Here is a 23,494-nt window from a genome sequence, read left to right on the forward strand (position 1 = left end):
TTTTCTTCTCTGAGAATATGAAATACAGGGGGCCATTGGTGATTATTACGAGCCTGTGTGATGTCTGTGGTGTGTACGTCCCTCCACACTGCTATCTCTGTCGTTCATGAGGTGTCGTGGTCAGGGTCTGAATGCAAAAGCCTCCTAATATAGCAGCGCTGCTGATTCCTCAAAATAAAGACTCCACCTCAACTTCCTCTAACGCCGTGAACCCTGCGCTCGCTCTCGTCCTCACACACACACACACACACGCACTCATGAGCTGGCGCTGTGATAGTGTGTGTTATCCATGTCTGGTTCAGACTAACCTCCTGCGCTACTCTCAGTTCATTGCTTTTCCTCATGTTGTTGTGGGTCAGTTTGTGTGCATCGCTCAAGAGGACTACTGTCGCATCCTCAACCATGTGGAGAAGAACACACACAAGGTGGAGGAGGAGGGGGAGATCGTGATGGTGAAGGAGCACCGGGAGCTGGATCGCAGCGGCACCAGGAAGGGCCACATCGTCATCAAGGTGAGGATCATATTCATGCGTTACTCGCGGGTGTGTTTCCCCAAAGCAGCGTTAGCCATCACTGTAATGACTCTGTGGACACGAAAAACAAACATCACAAGATGACCCTTAATCACACCAAGTTAATAACTAATCATCATCGCAACGGAAGTGAATCAATCAAAACTAACTTTATCTGGACAATAACTTTATTCTAGATCTGCAGAATAAAGTAAAGCCAGAACACTCTCTGTTACTGTAATCTCCTGTTATCACTGTGAAGCTGCTGTGAAACTCTATATTGTTAAAGTGCTGTATAAATGAAGGGGACTTGACTTGACAATACAAAACCATTGTTTGTTTTATGCACTGGTCAGTTTTGGGCTGTTTTACGAAGAAAAAACATGCAAAATCCAAATTTAAGTGTTTATTTTAGTGCACTTTTGTCTATTTGCAACTGTATGTTTCAATTACAAGGTTAGAAATCTCCAATTACACCAAACTTTACAGTGTTATTCCACTCTATATTCATTTATCATTCACCTGATTTACATTATATTCCTAAAAGCATTTTTTTTTCCTCTGATTTATCAAAAATCCAATAATATATCTACAAAATCAAACAGGAATTTTGAACCTGGCTTCATCCAATGTGCAAATTCCTGCTCTGGAAATGTATGCAAATGAGTGCATATTTAATTAGATAATGCCTCATTTGCATATTTGAACATTCCAGAAAACATGTAATACAAAATGAAATTAATTAAGTGAATGTCTTAAAGGTATAGCGGAGGATCTTTCCGAATTTTAGATAAGACCCGCCCTCTCCACTTTTTGAAAAGTTTGATTGATTCACCAGAATGATTGACAATTGGGAGGACCAATAGTATAGGCATTCCACCCGGAAGTAAAAAATCCTCCGCTATACCTTTAATGAACAGTGATTAAGTTAACTGTGGAAGTATTAAATCTCTCCCTCTGGTTTCATAAGAAGCTGTTTCTGAAGTTAAACGATCTCGGCAGTCGGAGCATTTCCCTGTTTTGATGTTCGTAGTGGCGCATCTCTCAGAGCAGCTTTGAAGCTTCTGATTGGCTGTAAACGAGGCGTTCAGGGGCAGTTTCAGGTCTGTCTTTACAAGTGTTTCAAAGCAGCTTTACAGAAATAACAGGAACAATGCAACACAGTTTGTTTATAGAAGAAAATGGTGTCACAGTCCAGCTTAAAGGGTTAGTTCACCCAAAAATGAAAATTCTGTCAGTAATTACTCACCCTCATGTTGTTCCAACCGCGTAAGACCTTCGTTCATCTTCGGAACACAAATTAAGATATTTTTGATTAAATCTGAGCCATGTCTGAATCCTCCATAGGCTTCTATGTGACCGAAACTTGCTGGCCCAGAAAAGTCATTAAAGAGATCGTTAATATAGTCCAAGTGACTCCAGTGGCTCAATCTTAAGTATATCAAGCGACGAGAATACTTTTTGTGCGCAAAAACAAACAAAAATAACGACTTTATTCCACTTTTCATTTCCTTCTCTCTGGGCCTCTAGTTGGTTTGCGTAGTCTTTTTGCGCAGCGCGTCCGTGTTACACGTCACCATGTAGACTCACTATTGGCCGACGCCGGTCATGTGTGTGATGCGTGATGACGTGCAACACAGACGCGCTGCGCAAAAACACTACGAGGCCCAGAGAGAAGGAAATGAAAAGTGGAATAAAGTCATTATTTTTGTTTGTTTTTGCGCACAAAAAGTATTCTCGTCGCTTGATAAACTTAAGATTGAGTCACTGTAGTCACTTGGACTATATTAACGATCTCTTTAATGACTTTTCTGGGCCAGCAAGTTTCGGTCACATAGCAGCCTATGGAGGAGTGAGACATGGCTCAGATTTCATCAAAAATATCTTAATTTGTGTTCCGAAGATGAACGAAGGTCTTACGCGGTTGGAACAACATGAGGGTGAGTAATTACTGACAGAATTTTCATTTTTGGGTGAACTAACCCTTTAAGTAAGCTCAGTGATGGTTCATTTCTGAAGTTATTAAAACGCCCCTATTATGGATTTTTTAAAATGACCTTTCATGTACTGTGTAATACAGCTCTAAGTGAATGAAAACATCCTGCAAAGTTTTAAATCTGAAAGTGCGCCGTATAGGAAGTCTTTCAAAAGTAAGAGTCGACTCTGAGTCAATGAAATGAATCATTTTTCAAACGAGTCATAAGCCGTTTCGTCGTGACGTCAAGACGACACATTCGCATGTCCAGGAGACGCTGTGCTCTACAATGTGAAGGTAAAGCCAGTTTTTTTTTTCACTGCCCAAAGACGAGCATGTGGAGAATCAGAGGTTAAATTTAATCTTTACCACGGCATCACAGCGGCATAATCCTAAACTTTTGCTGTGTTCCCTTTATTTCACTGACGACTGCTTCTCAAATCTCAGAGTTCAATCAGAGCCCGTCTACGGAGAGCCTGCCCACTCCCTATTAAGTCCTATTGTACCGAATTTTGGTTGTAGTTCCACCAGAGTTCCACTGGGGGCGATCGCCCATGAGTGCAAGATGAATGGGAGTCTATGGGGCTAGACGGCTAAATGTGTGTTTCACCCGATTGCCGTTGATAAATCTCAGATCTGATTGTAGATTTTGCAAGTTCAACATGGGTTTTAGGTCTAAAGTTGAATGAACGAGTACTTATGTCCTTTCGATTTCTTACAGGTTGAGTTGTTGTTGCCCATAACACGCTAGCATTCTGCTAAAGACGTCAGCATTCTGATGTCATTGACATTTTAAAAGACTTTTTAAAGCAAATAAGTGACTCTAAAATATCTAACACCCAGCAATGTGTAATTTCTTTGCATCTCCTTTCGAATGCAACATTCAAATTACTAGACAAAAAATTATATCCTGAGAAAAGTGGATTTTGAGGGGTATAGCGCCATAGACCTAGCCTGGCTCCGCCCTCCTACGTACTTCCGCTCAATTTCATTTTCCTTCAGTACTACGTCTGGGACTGCTGTATATTCTTAGGTTTCCAGAAACAAATTTTTTGTAGGACCAATCAGCGAATAGAGGGAGTGGCTGAGAACGATGACGTTGATGTGATCACACACATGACTAGCGTCGGCCAATAGTGAGCCTACGTGTGACGTACAACACACAGACGCGCTGCTTTATCAAGACTCGAGGAACAGAGAGAAGGAAATGAATAGTGGAATAAAGTCGGTTTTTTTGTTTGTTTTTGCGCACAAAAAGTATTCTCGTCGCTTTATAAACTTTATAAAAGACAGACATCTTATTCTAAACCTAATCCTCTGATCATTCGGACGACCACACGTTAGCGATTGGCTATGGCAGATCCTGAGTGACTCTGGGCAGATCCAATAGTTTTGAACTTTAACAGAGAACCCGCCTACAAGGAAGTAAACGTTTCTCAATGGAGCGAGGCCAGACTCTCTGTACAAATGAAATGTAAGAGAGTCTGGTAGAACCAGGCTACCATAGACCTCCATTCATCCTGCACTCGTCCTGTGAGCGCCCTCATGTGGAGCCAGAGTGGAACTGCAACCAGTTCAGAAGCCGGAAGTGTACTGAGAGTGAAACTTCTCGCCATATTAGACATTCTCTGGTTCAATGCAGGATTCGCAAACCGCTTGCTCTTGAAAGATGGAGTTCAAAATACTTAGTTTTGAGTTTTATATTGTGTAGGTCTCCTGCTGACTCACATTATCCCTGTCTTATTGAAATACTTCTGCTGATCAGCTGTGGGCCACGATTACCTATAACTGTGTCTATTAATGCAGATCGTCTGTCGTTCTCACTAGTTTGAGGAAAGATTAAGCATGGAGCAAGATTTGTTTTATGTTACATCAGTCATTCACGATAGAGCTCGGCTTATGTATTGCATAACTTACATGCACTGTTATTGATACAGTTTCCACCCCAATATATTAGTAAAATAATCGGTTGATGGACAAGCACTTGTTAATGCTGATGCTGAGGAGTTATAGCTGCAACATCTCATAATGTCCCTCAAACTGAGTAACGTTAGTGTATCACTGAGAAACGCCGTCCTTGTGATGGAGGTTCGGGTTGAATAACTAGTTCTTCCAATGAGTGTTTCGTCATCGGACTCGCGCTCGCATTGATATGGTCATATCAACGTCATTGTTACTGTGTTTAGTTTACGCTGTAGGAAGCCTCAGGACAGCTGACGTTGTTATGGCAATGGGAGTTTTTGTTTTCGACGCGCTGTACATGGTAAACCAATCACAACAGACTGAGCTGTCTGGCCAATCAGAGCAGAGTAGCTTGCGGAAAGGCGGGATTTAGAGAGATTGGTTCATCTGACGAGTCGTTTGAGAACCATTGAAAATGTGGTGATGTGCAAATGTATATTATTAGGAAATGAAACTGTTTTTTGACCTTTGATGCGTGTGAACCTGTGTTAGGAGACTCCAAAACAACATCAGGAAACTTTAAAATAGCATAAAAGGGGCACTTTTAGTTAATTTATATAAACAGCCGCTCTGGAGAAAACAGTGATGTCATCGTTCAGCTCAGGTCAGCTCTCATATAATGGTGTCAGTGCAGGAGATCAGTAATATAGACGTCTGATAACTATATCATCTGGTTTTCTCCAGGTAATATAGTTAGTGTTGTTTTCTAGACATCACATGACTCGAGTGATGGCCTCAGACATCAGTGCCGTATCACTGAACCGGTCTTCAGTTTGCTGTGCATCAGGTGCTCTTGTGTTGTGTGTGTCAAGTCAAGTCCTCTTCATTTATACAGCGCTTTAACAATATAGATGTTTCACAGCAGCTTTACAGTGATAACATTACAGTAACAGAGAGTGTTCTGGCTTTACAGCAGATCTAGAATACAGTTATTGTCCAGATAAAGGTAGTTTTGATTGATTCACTTCCGTTGTAATTGACCGCTGCAAAGACCCGCCCCCTTTAGTTACTGTTGCTATGTCCGACGAGCCGCCGCCGCTCTCACACACACCATGTTCTCACACAGTGAAACACACATCGCGGAGCAGAGAGGACACTGACGACACACTGACAGACCAGCTTACTTTGATATGAAACGGAGTCTCAACTTTCGAATTTCGTCATTTTTTTAACGAAATTTAAACAATAAATACCATTTTGTGGCTCTTTAATGTGTCATGAACCAATCATCTCTTCCTTCTAGGTAATTTATAGCATCAAATAAACATGAAGAACATCAGAAGGAATGCTGTTTTAACTGCAGAAAGACGTCAGTAATCCGTTTTTCAAGTTCAAATCCTCCAGTGTTAATCCACTAACTCTCCTGTCTGCTCTGTCGGACAAAAATGGCGGATTCGGCGGATGGCGGATTATGATTGGTCAGATGGCCTGTCAATCAAACTCCCAGCGAAGGGTCACTTAACTTAGGGGTCGCTTACACGAGACGACTTATGTATTCTGTCCGTTCATCCGCACAACAACAGTGTTTGGGGCTCAGGAACGCAAACCTCGAAACAGGTTCAGTGTGCAAGTGTTGAACATTTTTGAAAAACGTGATCATCTCCGTGTAAACTTCAAAAACACAAATCTGTGAAACACCGACGGTGTGCATATGCGTACTACGTGTTCAATCAATAGATAGGCGCGTTTGAGTATGTATGTGCGCAGGCGTGTAGTCTTTCTTTACAAATTGACCTCAACAAATTGATTTCTATATCTATATATAATAAATGTATCCCTGTGAACTGTCCAGGGCACTCCTGAGCGCCTGATCCTGCACCTGGTGGAGGAGCCGTCCGTCGTCGACCCCACGTACATCGAGGACTTCCTCCTCACACACCGAACCTTCCTGGACAGCCCCATGGACGTGGGCCAGAAACTGCTGGAGTGGTTCAAAGTGGACAGTCTCAGAGACACGGTCAGTGTGTGTGTGTGTGTGTGTGTGTGTGTGAGTGAGTGAGTGTGTGTATCAAACCAAAATGTATTCAGACTCCTTCAACATTTCTCACATCATCACAGTTTATTCGCTATAGTTTAGAGAATGGTGATAAAATATGAGCAGAACTGTCTCACACATGAATTATGTTGAATATCTGTCAGCTGTTAAATTTAACTACACAATTAGATAATACCAGTTTAGCTCAACCAATCACCAAGCAATGCTTCATTGTGTTCAGTCTGTGTGTAAAAAGAGCATTAGCAATTAAAGAAAACACACTTCAGCAAAACATGATCAGCTCAAAGTGTCTGAATAATATTTGGTCCCAAATATTTATAATTTTTACTGGTAGTCACTGTATGAAGATTTTTGTATATAAATACACAAGCATGTATATATTTAAGAAATATTTGCATGTATGTATATTTATGCATAATTTATATTATATATATAAATATAAATATTTTATATATAAATAACACATTTTCTTTTTAATATATACAGTACATGCATGTGTGTGTATTTATATATACAAAATAAGTATACACCATACGCACACATATGTAAGCACAAACTTTTATTTTGGATGCAATTGATAGTTTACATATTTTGTGGTCTTGCAGGTGACGAGAATCGTGTTGTTGTGGGTGAACAATCATTTTAACGATTTTGAAGGCGATCCCGTGATGACACAGTTCCTGGAGGACTTTGAGAAGTTGCTGGATTTCTCGGTGAGTGTCGACATCAGTTCAGACTAAACAAGTTTGTTAAATCAGGATGCCTGTGGTCGTGGATAACATGGAAATATCAGGGAATCCTAAAATAGGGATTTTTAGACCGGGAAACACTTCATCTTTTGTTCAGGTCTAATAGAAAACGAAACAAATCTGTAATTTACATTGCAAAAGGTTTACATGCACAAACATCTTTATTACACACTACATAAAATAAATAATAAATAAAAAAATAAAAAAGCATAATAGGTCACCTTTAAAAAGAGTACTTATGGAAATAATATACTTTAAAATAATACACTGAATGTAATGATTTTGGATATTTAATTTCATGGTATGAAATTAATTTTCATCAAATGAAAAAGCTTTATAGTTTACATTTTTATTAATGGATATAATTTAAGAGTGTTTTTTGACCACTTAAGTACATATTTATATGTCATTTCATAATTCTGTTGTGTTTGAAATATGTTTAAACTGTACAGATGAATTTACTGACAAGCATCTATGATAAACTACTAAAATATACTTAATTGTAATTTCTTGTAATGTAATTTCTACTGAAATTTGTATTTAATATATTTGTAATGACACATTTGCACTGATGAAGTTGCAATTTAGTACATTTAAAATATTCTAACTTTAAATTGAATATCGAATAACACTACAGTTAAAATTACAATCAAGTACTTTAGATGTGCTTTAGTATGTTAGTCAACACTTTAAAATAAGTGTACTACTTTAAGGCATGACAGGATTATTAAAACATATTATTTAAAATGTACTTTAAAGACATTTTAAAGGTGTTTTAAGAAACATAGCCATGAACTTATACTCTCTTTAAGCGCCCTTTAATTTCATTAATATTGTAATATCTGCAAGTGAATATTCATTTAAGATTTGAAGTACACTACAAGTGCACATTCAAAACAATTAAGTGCACTTCTTTTCTCAAGGGAAAGTCCTGGAAATGAATAAAATCTTCTAACATCATGGAAATGTCTACATTGCTTAAGTGAGAAATGAAACCCAGAACTGTATAAACGAGTGATTATATATTCACAGCAGAGCAGAACTTCTGAATGTGTGTGTGTGTGTGTGTTTCAGCTGGACCACACATCGCTAGTTTCACTACAGGCGTCATTTACTGAATCAGTACTATTGTACAGGGGTGTGTTTCCCGAAAGCAGCGTTAGCCATCTATGGTCACAAGTTACGTCGTTATCATCATAGTTCAACAAGTCTGTGTTTCCCCAAACCATCGTTCCAGCGAACATTCGCAAACAGCATCTCAGAGTTGTGTGTGTGTGTGTGTGTGTGTGTGTGACAGATCTCGAGCTGTGGTTAGAAGAAGAGTTTCTAGTTTTCATGACATGTGGACTCAATAAATCCTGATCTTGAGCAAAATAATCAAGCTGACATTCAGGACAACCTGTGTCTTTAATTTAGAACACATGCAAATGTCATTTACGTCTTTTAGTTCGTCAAGAGATTTAAAGTGTAGTTGTTGAAGAGTGTGTGTGTGTGTGAACGAGCTCTAGTGTGTAAGAACGAGTCTATGATTGAATCTGGAAATAAAGCAAAATAACTGAGAATAATGAGCAATAGTCCTCAGATGCCAGTCCGTAATTTATAGCAGAACATCTCGCGTTAACTCAATCTCATACAGATTCATTAGCAGTAGTTAATACTCCACCACATGCGTGACATCATTAACCAACGTGGTTTAACGACCAATTTGCGACAATATGGTTTCGGGAAACAGTCGTGACTAGCTAGTGGATTCTTCAATGATGGCTCGTACTGTGATGTGAAGCAGCGAGTTACTAGCCTGGCTCCGCCCTCCTACGTACTTCCGCTCAATTTCATTTTCCTTCAGTACTACGTCTGGGACTGCTGTATATTCTTAGGTTTCCAGAAATCAATTTTTTGTAGGACCAATCAGCGAATAGAGGGAGTGGCTGAGAACGATGACATTGATGTAGTGCGTCAGTTTGAGTTGGAGTAATGGCAGCGGAGAAAGATGTGAGAAAAGCTGTTCGGTCCGTTGTTGCAAAACTGCCGAATATACAGAAGTTAAAGCCGGAGCAAGAACAATGTTTGCTAAGTTTTGTTGGTGGCCATGATGTTGTGGCCCTCCTCCCCACGGGGTTCGGGAAAAGTTTGATTTTCCAGCTCACTCAGCACTAGAAGTGCCAGAATTCCATAACTACTAGAACTGCCACAAGCGGTCATTTTGATCGCTATTCAAAACTCTGTATCTTTAATGATAAATCCCCAATTGAGAGATTAATGCATTTATTGTATTAGGATGTCTTTTAAAAACAAAACAACACCAAACTGTACATTTAAACAAGTTTAATTATAATTTATAAATAAATAATATTCGTAGATGCCCTGAACAAAATGACGGAGATGTTTTCATGTTTCCACTGTTCGATCGCGCCCGCGTCCGCCGACACACACACACACACACACATACACACACACACACACACCATATTCCAGCATTGCAGCCTGTTCATTATAGCCATAATAAAATATAATAATAAAATAGTCAACCTAACATATAAAAATTCCACTGCTCTGTTTCTCAGTACTGGTAGGCTACAATTCGTACCATTTTATGCGTGTGAAGAGGATGATTTTTTCCGTCGATATTGGAACGTGAGTGAAGTTCAAAGCCTATATGATAAAGAATAGTTTAGCATCCAAATACATTGCAAATGTTGAAACATTTTGATTCTAATTAGAGAGTTAAGTGAGCCCAACGCCGCTTACTTTCACTTTCGCGTATAAAGCATTTCATTTTGGCTTTAGTTATTTTTTCATTCTTGTTCTGTTCTGAATATCATTACATTTAAATGATTTGTTGTTGAATATGTTTAGTGTATTTTTTACCACATTTTATTGTTGCGTATATTGGTATAATAATACCGCGAAATTCAGTGCGGTCAATATGACCGTTTATGGCCGAAATAGGTAAATATGTTCATTTGTTTTTTTTTTTTTTTGCTTTATGTGTAATTTACATAGGTAATTTATATGAAAAACATTTTAAATGAAAATACAGACACTTTTAGGAAAAGTCAGGTACCAGCAGGATTGTATTTATTTTTTCAACAAAGTTATTGCAGATATAAAATTCAAAACGGTAAAAATGACTGGCAGTTCTAGTGGTGAATGAGTTAGCAAAGGCGAACGATAGGGATGCAAAGCCGATAGTTGTTGTCGTCTCCCCTCTTGTTGCACTAATGGAGGACCAAGTGAAGGAGGCAGAAAAGTTGTTTCCGTATCGCGCAGCAGCCGGTGATCACTGTACAGCATTTGCGGCAGATCCGAAACGACCGCAGCGGCGTATTGTTAATGATTAGACCCAGCTTCGACAGTTGACTGAATACATCACTGTCCTTATACATTTTGAATTTGTAAATGTTTCCGGCCGGTTTCGGCGCATGACATACGTCACGACCACACGTTAGCGATTGGCTATGGCAGATCCTGAGTGACTCTGGGCAGATCCAATAGTTTTGAACTTTAACAGAGAACCCGCCTACAAGGAAGTAAACGTTTCTCAATGGAGAGATTCCAGACTCTCTGTACAAATGAAATGTACGAGAGTCTGGTAGAACCAGGCTAGCGAGTTACAGCAGTGTACGGGAAACAGCCCTGATATGAATATGCCAATATGTGTGTTTCCCTGAATGTTCTCTCAGAAAATGAAGGGTCACCTGCGCCTGCTGAACATAGCGTGTGCTGCGAAGGCCAAGTGTCGTCAGATCACCCTCCAGAAGCAGTCCCGAGAGTCTCCGCTGTTCTTCACGCTCCAGGGCGGCAGCGAGCGAGGCTTCGGGATCTTCGTGGAGTGTGTGGCCGAGGGCAGTAAAGCAGCCGAAGCGGGACTCAAGCGCGGCGATCAGGTACGGTTACAGGAACACGCTCTGCTCACAACAACACTTCATTAGCATTTCAGCATGAACACGTGGTGCTCGTCTGTCCTCAGATCTTGGAGATTAATGGACAGAACTTTGAGAACATCTCGTACTCCAAAGCCATGGACATCCTCAAGAACAACACACACCTCTGTCTAACTGTGAAGACCAACATCTTCGGTATGTCACAGTATTTGTACAGTATCACAAAATTGAAGATAATCTGCATACAGAACACGTGGATTATTCCAAACTCATCACATGTGTGACCCTGGACCACAAAACCAGTCACATGTCACACGGGTATATTTGAGGCAATAGCCAACAATACATTCTATGGTTCAAAATTATAGATTTTTCTTTTATGCCAAAAATCATTAGGATATTAAATAAAGATCATGTTCCATGAAGATATTTTGTACATTTCCTACCGTAAATATATCAAAAATGTATTTTTGTGAGTGAATGCAGCAAAAGCGCGAACATAAATGGATCTTTAAAGGAGATACTTTTCGCTTTTTTTGCACCCTCAGATGTTCAATAGTTGTATCTCGGCCAAATATTGTCCTAACAAACCACACATCAATGGAAAGCTTATTTATTCAGCTTTCAGATTGACCCATGTGACTGGTTTTGTGGTCCAGGGTCACATTTATGACAATGAAAGTTGAAGCTGCTGTTGTATTACAAGTGTCACCATGTAAGTGCCGTAAAAATACTAAACTCATAATATTCAATTAACTAAGTATGGACTGTGCAATATAGATTGCTTATGGGAATGTGCATTACATTGACTGTTTATACACATGGGATTATGGGATTGTATGTTGTGTGTTTTGTATTGTGCTTGTGTGTTAATTTTACCACAAGAAGTTGCACTTAAGAATTTTGTTGTACAACTAAGTGCAATGACAATAAAGGCATTCAATTCAATTAAATGTCATGGCTGACTTTAAAGCGCACATGGGTCACACAGCTGAGGGCTTCGATGACACTCTTTGGCTCAGACATTTGGCATCAGATCACTCATATCATCATTATGTAAAATCTCATCCTCCACTAAAACTTGCTCTATGGTAAAGCATCAAGGCATTATAGACATAACAGTGTGACTTTCTGTAAAGCTGTTTTAAATCAGTGTGTATTGTAGAAAGAGCTTTACAAATACTCTTGATTTGACTTGATTTTGACTCGTTGCAGTTTTCAAAGAGCTTCAAAATCGAGTGAAGCACGAGAAGAAGAACGGTGGTCCTCACATCCCTAAGATTCAGGAGAGGAAGAGCAACCGCTTCTCCATCCCGGATCTGCCCGGAGACATGGAGTTTCCCTCGGACAGCAAGAGCCGCAAGAAGATGAAGGCCAACACGGTGTCCGGGGGACGCAACAAGATCCGCAAGATGCTGGAGAAGACCAGATTCAGCATCCTCCCCCCGAAACCCTTCAGGTAAACACACGCTCCTGTAGGGATGATGCTTCACTCCCTCTCTTTAGTCTCCATTCTTTTCCTCATTCGTGTCTGGATAAACGCGCTCTGGGAGTTTCACAGTTCCTCCGTCATCCGCACGAAGAGCCTTTACCTGTAATTCTTACACTCTCATAGGGTTTAAACCATAAACTGTATAAAACAATGGATTTAGTGTGTGTGACGTCACCCGTCGGTTCTGAAGAGCATTTTTGAAGCCCAAAGGGGGCGGAGCCGGCCGTCGCCATTTTGGCCGCGCGTCACTCCCGGATAAACGAAAATGTTCAGCGAGGCGGATTAGCTGAGGTGACGTGGCGCTAACAGACAGCAGACAAACGGCTGGTAGTGACATCAGCGGCAATCCACCTGTCACTCAAGTGGCCACGCCCTTAATTATGCAGAACTTTAAGGCTTAATATAATTTAAACGGATGAGTTATAAAAATATTCACCCCCCTCACAATCGTCATGAAGGGCAAAATTAGCTTTATAGACCAAAACCACTTTTTGTACCAGGTTTTTTGCTGTAAAGTTGGGCATTTTAATATGGGGTTTATGGGATAGACTCTCTTTTGGAGCCGGTCTCTAGTGGCCAGTGGATGAACTGCAGTTTAAGTCACTTCAGTGTTGGTTTCAAGAGAGAGACGGGAAGGCTTCCGCTTAGTTTAAAAACGCCTCCATCCATCCATTAGTTAGTTGTCCTCTTGAGTGGTCATCACTACTGTCAGGAACTGAGGCAGGACAAGACACCCCTGTAATATATTGTTGTTTTCTCACTGTGGTGAGAGAAAATGTGCTCAAGTGTCATGAAATTTACACCATGTCCTAACCAGACGTGATAAGATTACATCGACAAGCACTTTGTCTGTCCACAAAATCAATCACAGATATCGGTCCACTCGAGTGCACTACTGTCCAGCACTCTCAACAAAATGTATAAGATCGGGTCGGCCCAGACCTGTACGTCATCTTACATCGCATGCAGTTTAGTTACAAACAGTATGCAGGGCACTATGGAAGTAAAATAATGCCAAATGTTTTTTAAAAACAAAAAAAGCTTGTTGAATTGCATATTTACCATTGCACTAACCCTGCTTGCATTTCAATGCATTGTATTTTCAGGGCGTGCAATTTTATAGGCTGAAATTCAACACGGGTGTATATTTAAGCTGTGAATATTTCAATTCAAAACATTTCACACACATTTTCATTATTAAAAATTCAATAATCCATTTTCAGATTTCAGATTTCACTTCCAAAATATTAATTCTGTTTAAAAATACAACCTGTAATATTCAACAGGCAATTTTCGCTCTATTTCGCTTTAAAAATTCTAAATTCAGTGGTTCAAATTCGACAGAAAATTCAACATTTCACATCTGGGAATTACCGGAATAGCAATAGATTACGATTCATAATCTCATAATTTATTGAATTTTTAATAATGAAAATGTTTTGAATGGAAATATTCACAGCTTAAATATACAACCATGTTGAATTTCTGTCCATAATAATGCAAGCATAAATACAATACAATGCATTATAAAGTGAAAGCACAGTTAGTGCAATGCATATTTTTTCAATTCAACAAGCTTTTTTCTTTCAAAAGCATTTGCCATTATTTTATTTACACACTGATTGCGATATGAAGCCTATTAGAATGCATTTAAAATGCCACCAAAATTCAACATATGAGGGCATTTTGTCTTAAATTTATATCATATGATACATTTTAACAATATCGCAAGAGTGCAGTTTATTCCCGAATAATTGCACAATTACAAATGTGATAATGATTTTATAGAGCAGTTCGATAAAGTTACATTTTAGACACAATATTGTAAATACTTTTTTTTTTTGCTCAGTTTCGCCAATGAAAGTAGTTCCTATTCAGCGCTCTTGTCATCTAACACAATAATGACTTTAAATGATCTTTTGGGGGGTAATTTATCAACCAAAATTGATGGCGATTAATTAATCGGCTGATCATGTAATTAATTCGATTAAATATTTTATTCACTTGACAGCCCTAATTTTAACATTTATTCAAAAACACACTGAGTGACTGAAACAGTTTTTGTCATGAATACACCTCAATTTGAACATTTCTTTTACTGTAAATTATTTCCAAGATCTGAGGTAAATGATCCATGGTAATCACAGAAACAAAAGCTTGTCGCGTATCGCTGTCGCAGTGCAGAAAATCTGAATGACCTAAAACAGGCGTCATGTTGTTCATGCACAGTGTGTGTGTTATGTTATGAAGTTGGGGTGAATGTGAGCGCAGTAAGTGTGTGTTTGTGGGTCATCTCTGTGCTTGATGCTTGTTCTGCTTGACATCACGTGTCTTCTGTTTTTATGGCTGCTTCACTTGCACAGGGGACTGTTTGGGTAAGAGACACCAGCTCAACACTCTCTCTCTCTCTCTCACTCATGAAATATGTCATAATGTTAAGAGTAGTGCAGCACAAATCGTTTGCGTGAGCATTCGTGTTGTTTCATCTTCACATAAACCATGTGATTGTGCTCACAGTCCAGACTCAGCATCTGTGCGTTCACTAACAACACATTTCACTGGCACTTCTTCTCTTTCCTGCGTGTTCATGAAGAGTTGCATCACATCCTAACCAGGCACGACCTTTCCAGCAGCCAATCAGAGCCGCTAACAACACTGTCCTGTGGACTAAGGCTGTGATTGGCCAGGAAAGCAGATCGAAGTATCACGTCGTGCCTTGTTAGGTGTTTTCTGTCATTGGTTAAGATCGTTTCCTTGTGTAAATGAACCGTGTCAAACAGTGCTGTCATGTCCTGTGTGGAAGTCGTTCTTTTCAATTCCTGTTTCTGTGAAATCACAAGCGCTGTTTGTCACGTGACCTGGACCTGGACAAACACTAGCTGTGTCTCACATGCATGCAAAAATAAGACATTTCTTATTTTTGTATGTATGTATGTGGATAAATAAATAAAAACTGCTTTGGCAAATCATAATTATGGAAAAAAGTCACATTTATGACAACTCATAATAAAGTCATTATGACGAAAAATGTAATCGACTTTATTTTATTGTATTTTTTTATCATGACTTTTTATGTCAATTTCAATGTTACATTTCTTCATAATTTTTACTTAGATACAAGTATCTCATAATTATGACTTGGTATGTCATAATTTTATCTCAATATGACTTTTTATCTCATAATTTTGAGTCAACTTTGACTTTATCTCATAACTACGACTTAGTATGTCATAAATATGACTTGGAACGTCAATTTTATCTCATGACTTTTTATCGAATAATTTTGACTTTATCTCATAATAATGACAGTATTTCATAATTTCGACTCCTATCTCATGATTTTTTTATCTCATAATTATGACAGTATGTCATAATTTAGACTTATATCATCACTTTTTATCTCATAATTTCAGTTTTTGCCTATTTCGACTATCTCATAATCTCTGAAATCTATAGAGAAATTGCAAAAACAAATTTTCACTGTCATTTTCGCCCATATTTACCAAGGGTGCCGATATTTTTTGAGCCCACTGTATGATGTAGAATGTCAAACTTTGTAATTTTATCTCATAATTATGATTTACCAAAGCATGATTTTTTTGTCTCCAATGTGTCGTAAATGGGCTTCCGTACCTGTGTATCTAACTCCATGTGACTGTTGGGGATGCTCTCTGTGCTGATGTGTGGATCATCACTTCTGTCTGTCTGTCTCGCTGTCTCTCTGCTCTGAGAGTGAGATAGCATCATGTAAATCAGCCCGTCTGTGTAAAGCTCAGCGTCTGATTGGCAGGAGTTTACCCATGAGCCAGCGCTGAGACGTCACGTGTGCTTCTGCTGTGTTTGCTCATCTCAGGCTTGAGTCTCATTCATGGATTGTGTGTGTGTGTTCACTCTGTGTTTGTGCTCGTGTCTGTTTAGAGCGCTTTCACACTGCAGTTCGGTCGGTTTAGAGGTTTTTTTTACACAATAAAAAAAGCAACTCTCACATAGCGTCAAATGCCAGACTATAAAAATAATTGTTTAGGCTAGATTTAAAATCAGCAAATGTTTGAGCCTGTGCAAATGCTTGGTCAACGCTGCTCTTCAGCTTTACCCGTGGGACTACTTAAAGCAAATGGTCAGCAGACCTAAGTGCTCTTAGCGGAGCATACAGCTTGATCAGGTCAGAAAGATATTCAGGTGCTAAACCATTAAGAGATTTAAAAACAAGCACCAAAATCTTAAAATGAATCCTGAAATGGACAGGTAACCATTGAAGAGAGGCGAGAACAGGGGTAATGTGTTCCCGCTGTCATGTACCCGTCAACAGGCGAGCTGCTGCATTCTGGGCCGTCTGCAGTCTGGAGAGAGAGGCCTGGCTAATGCCTATAGAGGCCATTACAATAATCCAGACGAGATGAAATGAAAATATGAACAAGTTTTTCAAAGTATTTTTAAAGACTGGTTAGATTTCACCTTGGTGAGTTGTCTCAATTGGAAAAAAATTTGATTTAACTACCGAGTTAATCTGTTTGTCCTATTTAAAATCACAATCAGTAATAACACTTACATTTTTTACATAGGGCTTCACAAGTGGATTCAATTCACCAAGGTCCAAATCTAATGACTCATAAGTGCCTCTCGGCGTAAACAGCATAACTTCTGTTTTATTTTAATTAAAACTAATGAAATTTAGTGCCATCTAGGCCTTAATATCCCCAAGACACTGCATTAGAGGCGCTAAAGTGCGCTTAAAAAATCATTAAGTAGCCTATCCTTGCCTTGTTTTTGAAAAAATAAATCAAATAGTATAAAAAACATTTCAGAGAAAGTTTTTCTCAATCTTTTAATTTCCACTGGCCAAATAGTATTTTTAATTGCTTTATATTTGTAATGGAAACAGATTGGCCTTAATGTACATTACTGATCATCATTTCCTCAGAAATATTTTCCCAGATCATGAGTTTTCTGCTATTATCATGCGCTAAACAAACATTAAAACACAGCAAGCCACAGGAAAAGTGTTCAAAAGCATCGCATTCACTACGAATATTTCTATTTATTCGATTTTTTTTTGTTGTTGTAACTTCTCAGTAAAGATTTGATGTAATTTAAGTGCTTAACTCCATTAATGAGAATGGCATATTTAATCTAAATGTGTAAATCTGATGTAAAAAAGAGTTTAAATCATTCTTTTATTTATTTAAACTGTTATTGTGAACATTTATGAGTAGGACTCATAATGAAGATTTAAAGTGGTTTTCCTTCATCAGTCCCTCAGATCACCATCGGTGTCTCCAAACTGCTCCGTCTCCTAGATGCTCGTACGCATGATCAGAGTTCACATACAGATGCACATTCTCCCGTCAAGTGTGTTTTTAATAGATCACAACCTTTGTGTGGGAAGTGGTGTACGTTTATAAATGAGACCCCTGGTCTTTCTCTGAAGCGTCTTTCCTTTTTCTTTGACGTCACGTAGGGATATTAAGTAAGGCATAATGTAGATCCAGCCGGTTGTTATCTCAGAATAAACCCTGACGGGGTGATCAGGATCAGGTCTTCATCAGCCTGAAGGGGTTTATTCTGAGATAACAACCGGCTGGATCTACATTATCACACTTATTACACAGATACTTGCCACATAGGTAAATAATAAGACATGAAATATTGATCTGAGTCTAAATATTATATTAGGTCTTTAAACGCAAAGCTTCTGCGGAGAGAGCAGTTTCAGCGGCAAGTTCAAACTAGACGGACATTTAAGAGATACGGTTAATACCACATAAATAATTATGAGGATAAGAGATATTGATTTCAGATTAAACTGTTTTAAAACCGTACCTGTTTGTATCTTATAATCCAACAGTGTACAAAACAATAGTCACAAAATGGCCGCCACTGCGTTTGTATGAAACAAGAGAGAGCGAGTCCACGATACTGGATGATATAATTAAATAACTGTACACAAAATATTGATTTGACTGAGTTTTAATATTTTATCAGCTCACCAAACGCAAAACTTCCACGAAGAAAACCCGTTCCTAGCGAGTGTATAGCGCTGATGACTTCAGTGACCCGGATGAGCCTGTGTTTCTGTTCTCAGAGGTTGTTATCTGGGAGTAATATACCGCTGGATGGAGCGAGTGACCAATCAGAATCAAGTATTCCACAGAGCCGTGTAATAAATGACGTTAACAGTTGCAGAACAGCTGTTTTTCTTATTAATAGTTATTCTTTTAGCAAAATCACATTCAGTTCATCTCCTTCCAGTTCTGTCAAATCAAGTGTGAAAACGGCCTAAATGTCCACGTCTTCCATCTGTGTGTGTGTGTGTGTGTGTGTGTCTGCGTGTGTGTGTGTTGACATGCAGTGTAAGTGTGTTGAGCCGGCTGTAATCCCTCTTCCTCTGTGTGTGCAGTGACGGTGGCTTGTCCCACTCTCAGGATGACAGTATGGTGGGCACGAAGCAGTGCCGGCACAGCGTGGCCATCATGCCGATCCCGGGCAGCCTGTCGTCCAGCAGTCCTGACCTGCTCCAGCCCGCCAGCGCGCTCGACTTCTCCAACCCCGCAGGTAACACACACAACCACACACTGACATACTGACCACACACACGTCATCAGATTATAGAGGGAATGTATTGACGTCACTTTCCCGCGGGAACACACTCCCTCAGCCGGACTGAGCTGCTGCGTTTACTGGGTTTAACAGGGGAAACGGTAGTAAAACAAATGATTATCCGTTTAAACTAAACGTTGGACTCGATAAAGTGTTTCTTATAACTTACCAAAGATCCAGTGATCATGGACATTGACATTGTGTCATCTATATGAGCCTGATTTCGATGCTGGGGAAATACATAACGCAAATTTGCCCGTGAACGCTTTATATTTAATATAGCTCTAAATCCAGGTGATCACTTATATCAATGTTATTTATATCATTATAAAAAAAAACCTCTCAAACGTATATTGCATTTAATATACATTTAAACTGTAATAATTTTTAATTGTAAATAACATTAATTTGTTTTAAATTATTCGCATTCGTTTAAAGTGTAGGATATTCACTCTTTTTAAAGTGTCCTGAAGTGTACTTCTTTTCGCAATACAGGGTTTCTTCTGTGTATGAGTGAAGCTGAAGCTGTTTATTTCTCCTTATTTCAAGCTCTGAAAACAATCTACATTTAGATAGATGTAGTTAGAATATATGAGGATGTTAGGAAGGATTCCAGTAAATGTTTCCTTTCTGAAACCTCAGCTCTGGGTTGTGTCAAATGAAAGCGTGCGGCTGGTTTCAGATCCACTGCACAATGATCTGGAAACCTGCAGATATGAGAGATGTTTATAATGAGGAGGACATCTTTAGATTAGTTGTGATGTCTCCACTGGTGTGTGCTGTAGCTGTCATGTGTCATCTCTCTCTCTCTCTCTCTCTCTCCCTCTCTCTCTCTCTCTCTCTCTCTCTCTCTCTCTGTGTTTCTTGGCTCCACTAGTGGCTGGTTTCTACTGTAAGTACACTGTACACGTCATGCACTCTTTTCCTTTTCATGCGTTTAACTCTTGTATGCTGTTTTGAACTTAATTGCATGTGGTCAGTGTTGGAAGTAACTACAAGTAACTTGAGTTAAGTAATCCGATTACTTTTTTCAAGTAACTTGTAAAGTAACGCATTACTTTTAAATTTACAGCAAAATATCTTAGTTACTCTTTCAAATAAGTAACGCAAGTTACTTTTTCACATTTATTGACTGACAGCTCTCCTGTCCTCATGTTGAGACAAATCGAAGTGCAGAGGCGTGTGTGTGTGTGTGTGTGTGTGTGTGTGTGTGTGTGTGTGTGTGTGTGTGTGTGTGTGCTGTATGAAAACATGATGGTTATTGTAGTTCTAGACTAAATGTGAGCATTCATTGAGTAATCTCACTTGCACAAAAAAGATTCAGTATTTCTCAAAATGAATAAAATCAGTGAAATGCAAAATCTGAATAATACACAAACCTCCAATAATTAAATATGTTAAATAAAACAAATATTTGTATGCATTTAATCTCACTTTATTGACCAATATACTTGCTGCTGATCTTCAATGATTCAATTAAACCATAAGCAAAAATGACTTTAGATGTTTTATTTTTATTGGTGAAGAAAGTGTTAAACGTTCTTCTCCTGCATCTATTCTTCTATGATCCAGAACGGCAGGTTTGTTTGATCTACTCCTCTACTGGACATGTGTGAATCTGCATTTCCTTCAGCCTTATTATTTAAATTTTGGTCTGAAAGGGCCTTTACATTGGCCCAAAAATATAACTTTTTTGTTATTAAAAACAAGCCCAGCCCAGGTGAGAAAAAGTAACGCAAAAGTTACTTTTCTAAAAAAGTAACTAAGTTACTTTTTAAGGGAGTAACTCAATATTGTAATGCATTACTTTTCAAAGTAACTTTCCCCAACACTACTTGTGGTTTTGAGTTTGTGGCATGAAATGATTTACACTTGATGTCAAAAAGCATGCGGAAACGCCGTCATTACAGTGGATTGAGTTCCACACCCACAGGACTTTCATTCATCAAGTGAAGATATGAATGAAACCTGAAAAATCATCTGGATGATGGGATAGTGTTTGAGCCATTGCCTTGTTTTCCAAATCTGAGCCAAACATCTCACCTTTGACCTTTATTACAAATGCTTTCACTGATTGTGTGTGTTTAACTGCGTCTCCTTCCTCTTGCGGGTCACAGACATTCCCGATCAGGTGATCCGCGTGTTCAAGGCGGACCAGCAGAGCTGCTATATCATCATCAGTAAAGACACCACAGCCAAAGACGTCGTCTCGCATGTAGTGAGCGAGTTCGGCCTCATCGCAGCTTCGGAAACCTACTCGCTGTGTGAGGTCTCTGTTAGTCCTGAGGGGGTCATTAAACAGCGCCGGCTGCCGGACCAGCTCTCAAAACTAGCAGACCGCATCCAACTCAACGGCAGGTAAGAGCAGAGCCAACACCTCTTAAAGGGATAGTTCACCCAAAAATTAGCCCATGATTTACTCATCCTAGGTGTATATGACTCTCTTTATTCAGACGAATACAATCAGAGTTATATTAAAGGTCCCATTTTGTCAAAACTGAAATTCCCTGGCTTTTTTCATGATAGCAGAGGTCTAGGGGCGATGAAACTACCATATACGTTTCAAAACAGTCGATCCACAGACAAATGCACACAGCCTGCATAAAGTAGCTGTGCCTTTTCACGAGCCGCTGTCGTATAAATGTGATCACCAAACACTGCCCACCGCCAGGAAACGACATCATTGCACAGGCTTCCGGACAACAGCGTTTTTTCAAAGAAGCTTCTCCTCAAAGATGCTGCAGTCTCTACAGTTCAAGGTTACCTTGGCCGTCAATTGCAGCATATGTTCTCGCGTTCTGTGGGCATCCTTGCAGATTTACCACAAGTACACCTTTTACAGAAAAAAAGTAACATTGTAAAAGAAATTGTAGCACATCAACTCACTGTATCAGTTGGAAAGCAATGGTTACATAGCTTACTGCATTCGGTGTCTGTCTGCTAACGTTACATTGTGTATAACATAATGAGTTTTTTTAGACAGTTTAAATTAGCGTTAACGTTAAATCTGCGTGCAGCATTGATGTAATCGTAATTATAATACTCTTACAATAACGCCGAAAGTAAAGAGGTGGTTGTTTGTCTCCTGAGTCCGGCTCGAACATATAAGGCCGGATAACATTTCCTTCAGCAATGTCCATCATTACAGTTGTTTTATTTACCTTACTCATGAGCCACATCAGGCTACAGCGTACATGACCCTAGTTACCTGTGGTTGACCTGCCCGTGCATCACTTTTATAACAACAGGCCTATCAGAAGAGAGGCTCATGAATGTTAATTAGACAGGCCTCCTGAGAAAGGAGCTGTAAAAATATATTTGGGATGGTTTTTGGTATTTATACCGCAAATATATATTCTTAAGGACATCAAAACCTAAAATAAAACTTCAGAAAGGTGTACAATATGGGACCTTTAAAAACTTTTCCAAGCTTTATAATGGCAGTGAATGGTTGTTTCTGTTTTGAAGTCCATCAAAGTGCATCTATCCATCATAAAAGTACATCTATCCATCATAAAAGTACATCTATCCATCATAAAAGTGTATCTATCCATCATAAAAGTGTATCTATCCATCATAAAAGCGCATCTATCATGATAAAAGTGCATCTATCCATCATAAAACGTCTGTTAGACGTCTGTTAAATTTTCACTGACAGCCCAAACTTTGCCTTGTTTTGAGCTAGACATCTAGGATGTGTTTGAACGACTATTAGACGTCTTTTAAACGCAAAATTGCTTGCTGGGTATCGTTACACCCCTACTATACAGTGATCCCGTGATTGGTGTGTTTGCTCAGGTACTACCTGAAGAACAACATGGAGACGGAGACGCTGTGCTCGGATGAAGACGCTCAGGATCTGCTGAGGGAGAGTCAGATCGGGCTCCTCCAGCTCAGCACCGTGGAGGTGGCGGCTCAGCTCTCCATGCGGGACTTCGGCCTGTTCAGGAACATCGAGTCCACCGAGTACGTGGACGACCTGTTCAAGCTGGACCCGGGCGGTGGCCAACATCTGAAGCAGTTCGAGGAGATCATCAACCAGGAGACGTTCTGGGTGGCCACTGAGATCCTCCGCGAGGCCAACGCGCTCAAGCGCATGAAGACCATCAAGCACTTCATCAAGATCGCCCTGCACTGCCGCGAGTGCAAGAACTTCAACTCCATGTTTGCCATCATCAGGTGAGTCCGCCTTTCGCTCGAGCTGACAGTTCTCGGGCTGTTCTCCTTACAGTTTCTCAGTGATTATAAGAAATTAAAGTCCCACTTTATATTAAAGGTGCAGTGTGTGATTTTAGCGGCATCTAGTGGTGAGGTTGTGAACTGCACC

The 23,494-nt window shown here is 39.4% G+C and overlaps 1 protein-coding gene across 5 annotated transcripts in view; it reads left to right on the forward strand.

The window, feature by feature from the left end:
• Positions 1-23,494, forward strand: part of rapgef6 (Rap guanine nucleotide exchange factor (GEF) 6) — a 185,733-nt gene that overhangs the window by 134,828 nt on the left and 27,411 nt on the right. For 3 of the 5 annotated variants that reach the window (XM_081390391.1, XM_081390395.1, XM_081390394.1), the window contains 10 exons: positions 360-512; positions 6,242-6,406; positions 7,051-7,158; positions 10,878-11,081; positions 11,165-11,273; positions 12,294-12,537; positions 18,968-19,122; positions 20,045-20,059; positions 21,285-21,525; positions 22,966-23,346. In XM_081390391.1, coding sequence (XP_081246517.1) covers positions 360-512; positions 6,242-6,406; positions 7,051-7,158; positions 10,878-11,081; positions 11,165-11,273; positions 12,294-12,537; positions 18,968-19,122; positions 20,045-20,059; positions 21,285-21,525; positions 22,966-23,346 — 1,775 coding nt within the window. The remainder of the gene's footprint in view (positions 1-359; positions 513-6,241; positions 6,407-7,050; positions 7,159-10,877; positions 11,082-11,164; positions 11,274-12,293; positions 12,538-18,967; positions 19,123-20,044; positions 20,060-21,284; positions 21,526-22,965; positions 23,347-23,494) is intronic. The other 2 variants (XM_081390392.1, XM_081390393.1) reach the window with 1 other exon arrangement.

This window comes from Scardinius erythrophthalmus (assembly GCF_964197995.2).
Source record: "Scardinius erythrophthalmus genome assembly, chromosome: 17".
Lineage (NCBI taxonomy): Eukaryota > Metazoa > Chordata > Actinopteri > Cypriniformes > Leuciscidae > Scardinius > Scardinius erythrophthalmus.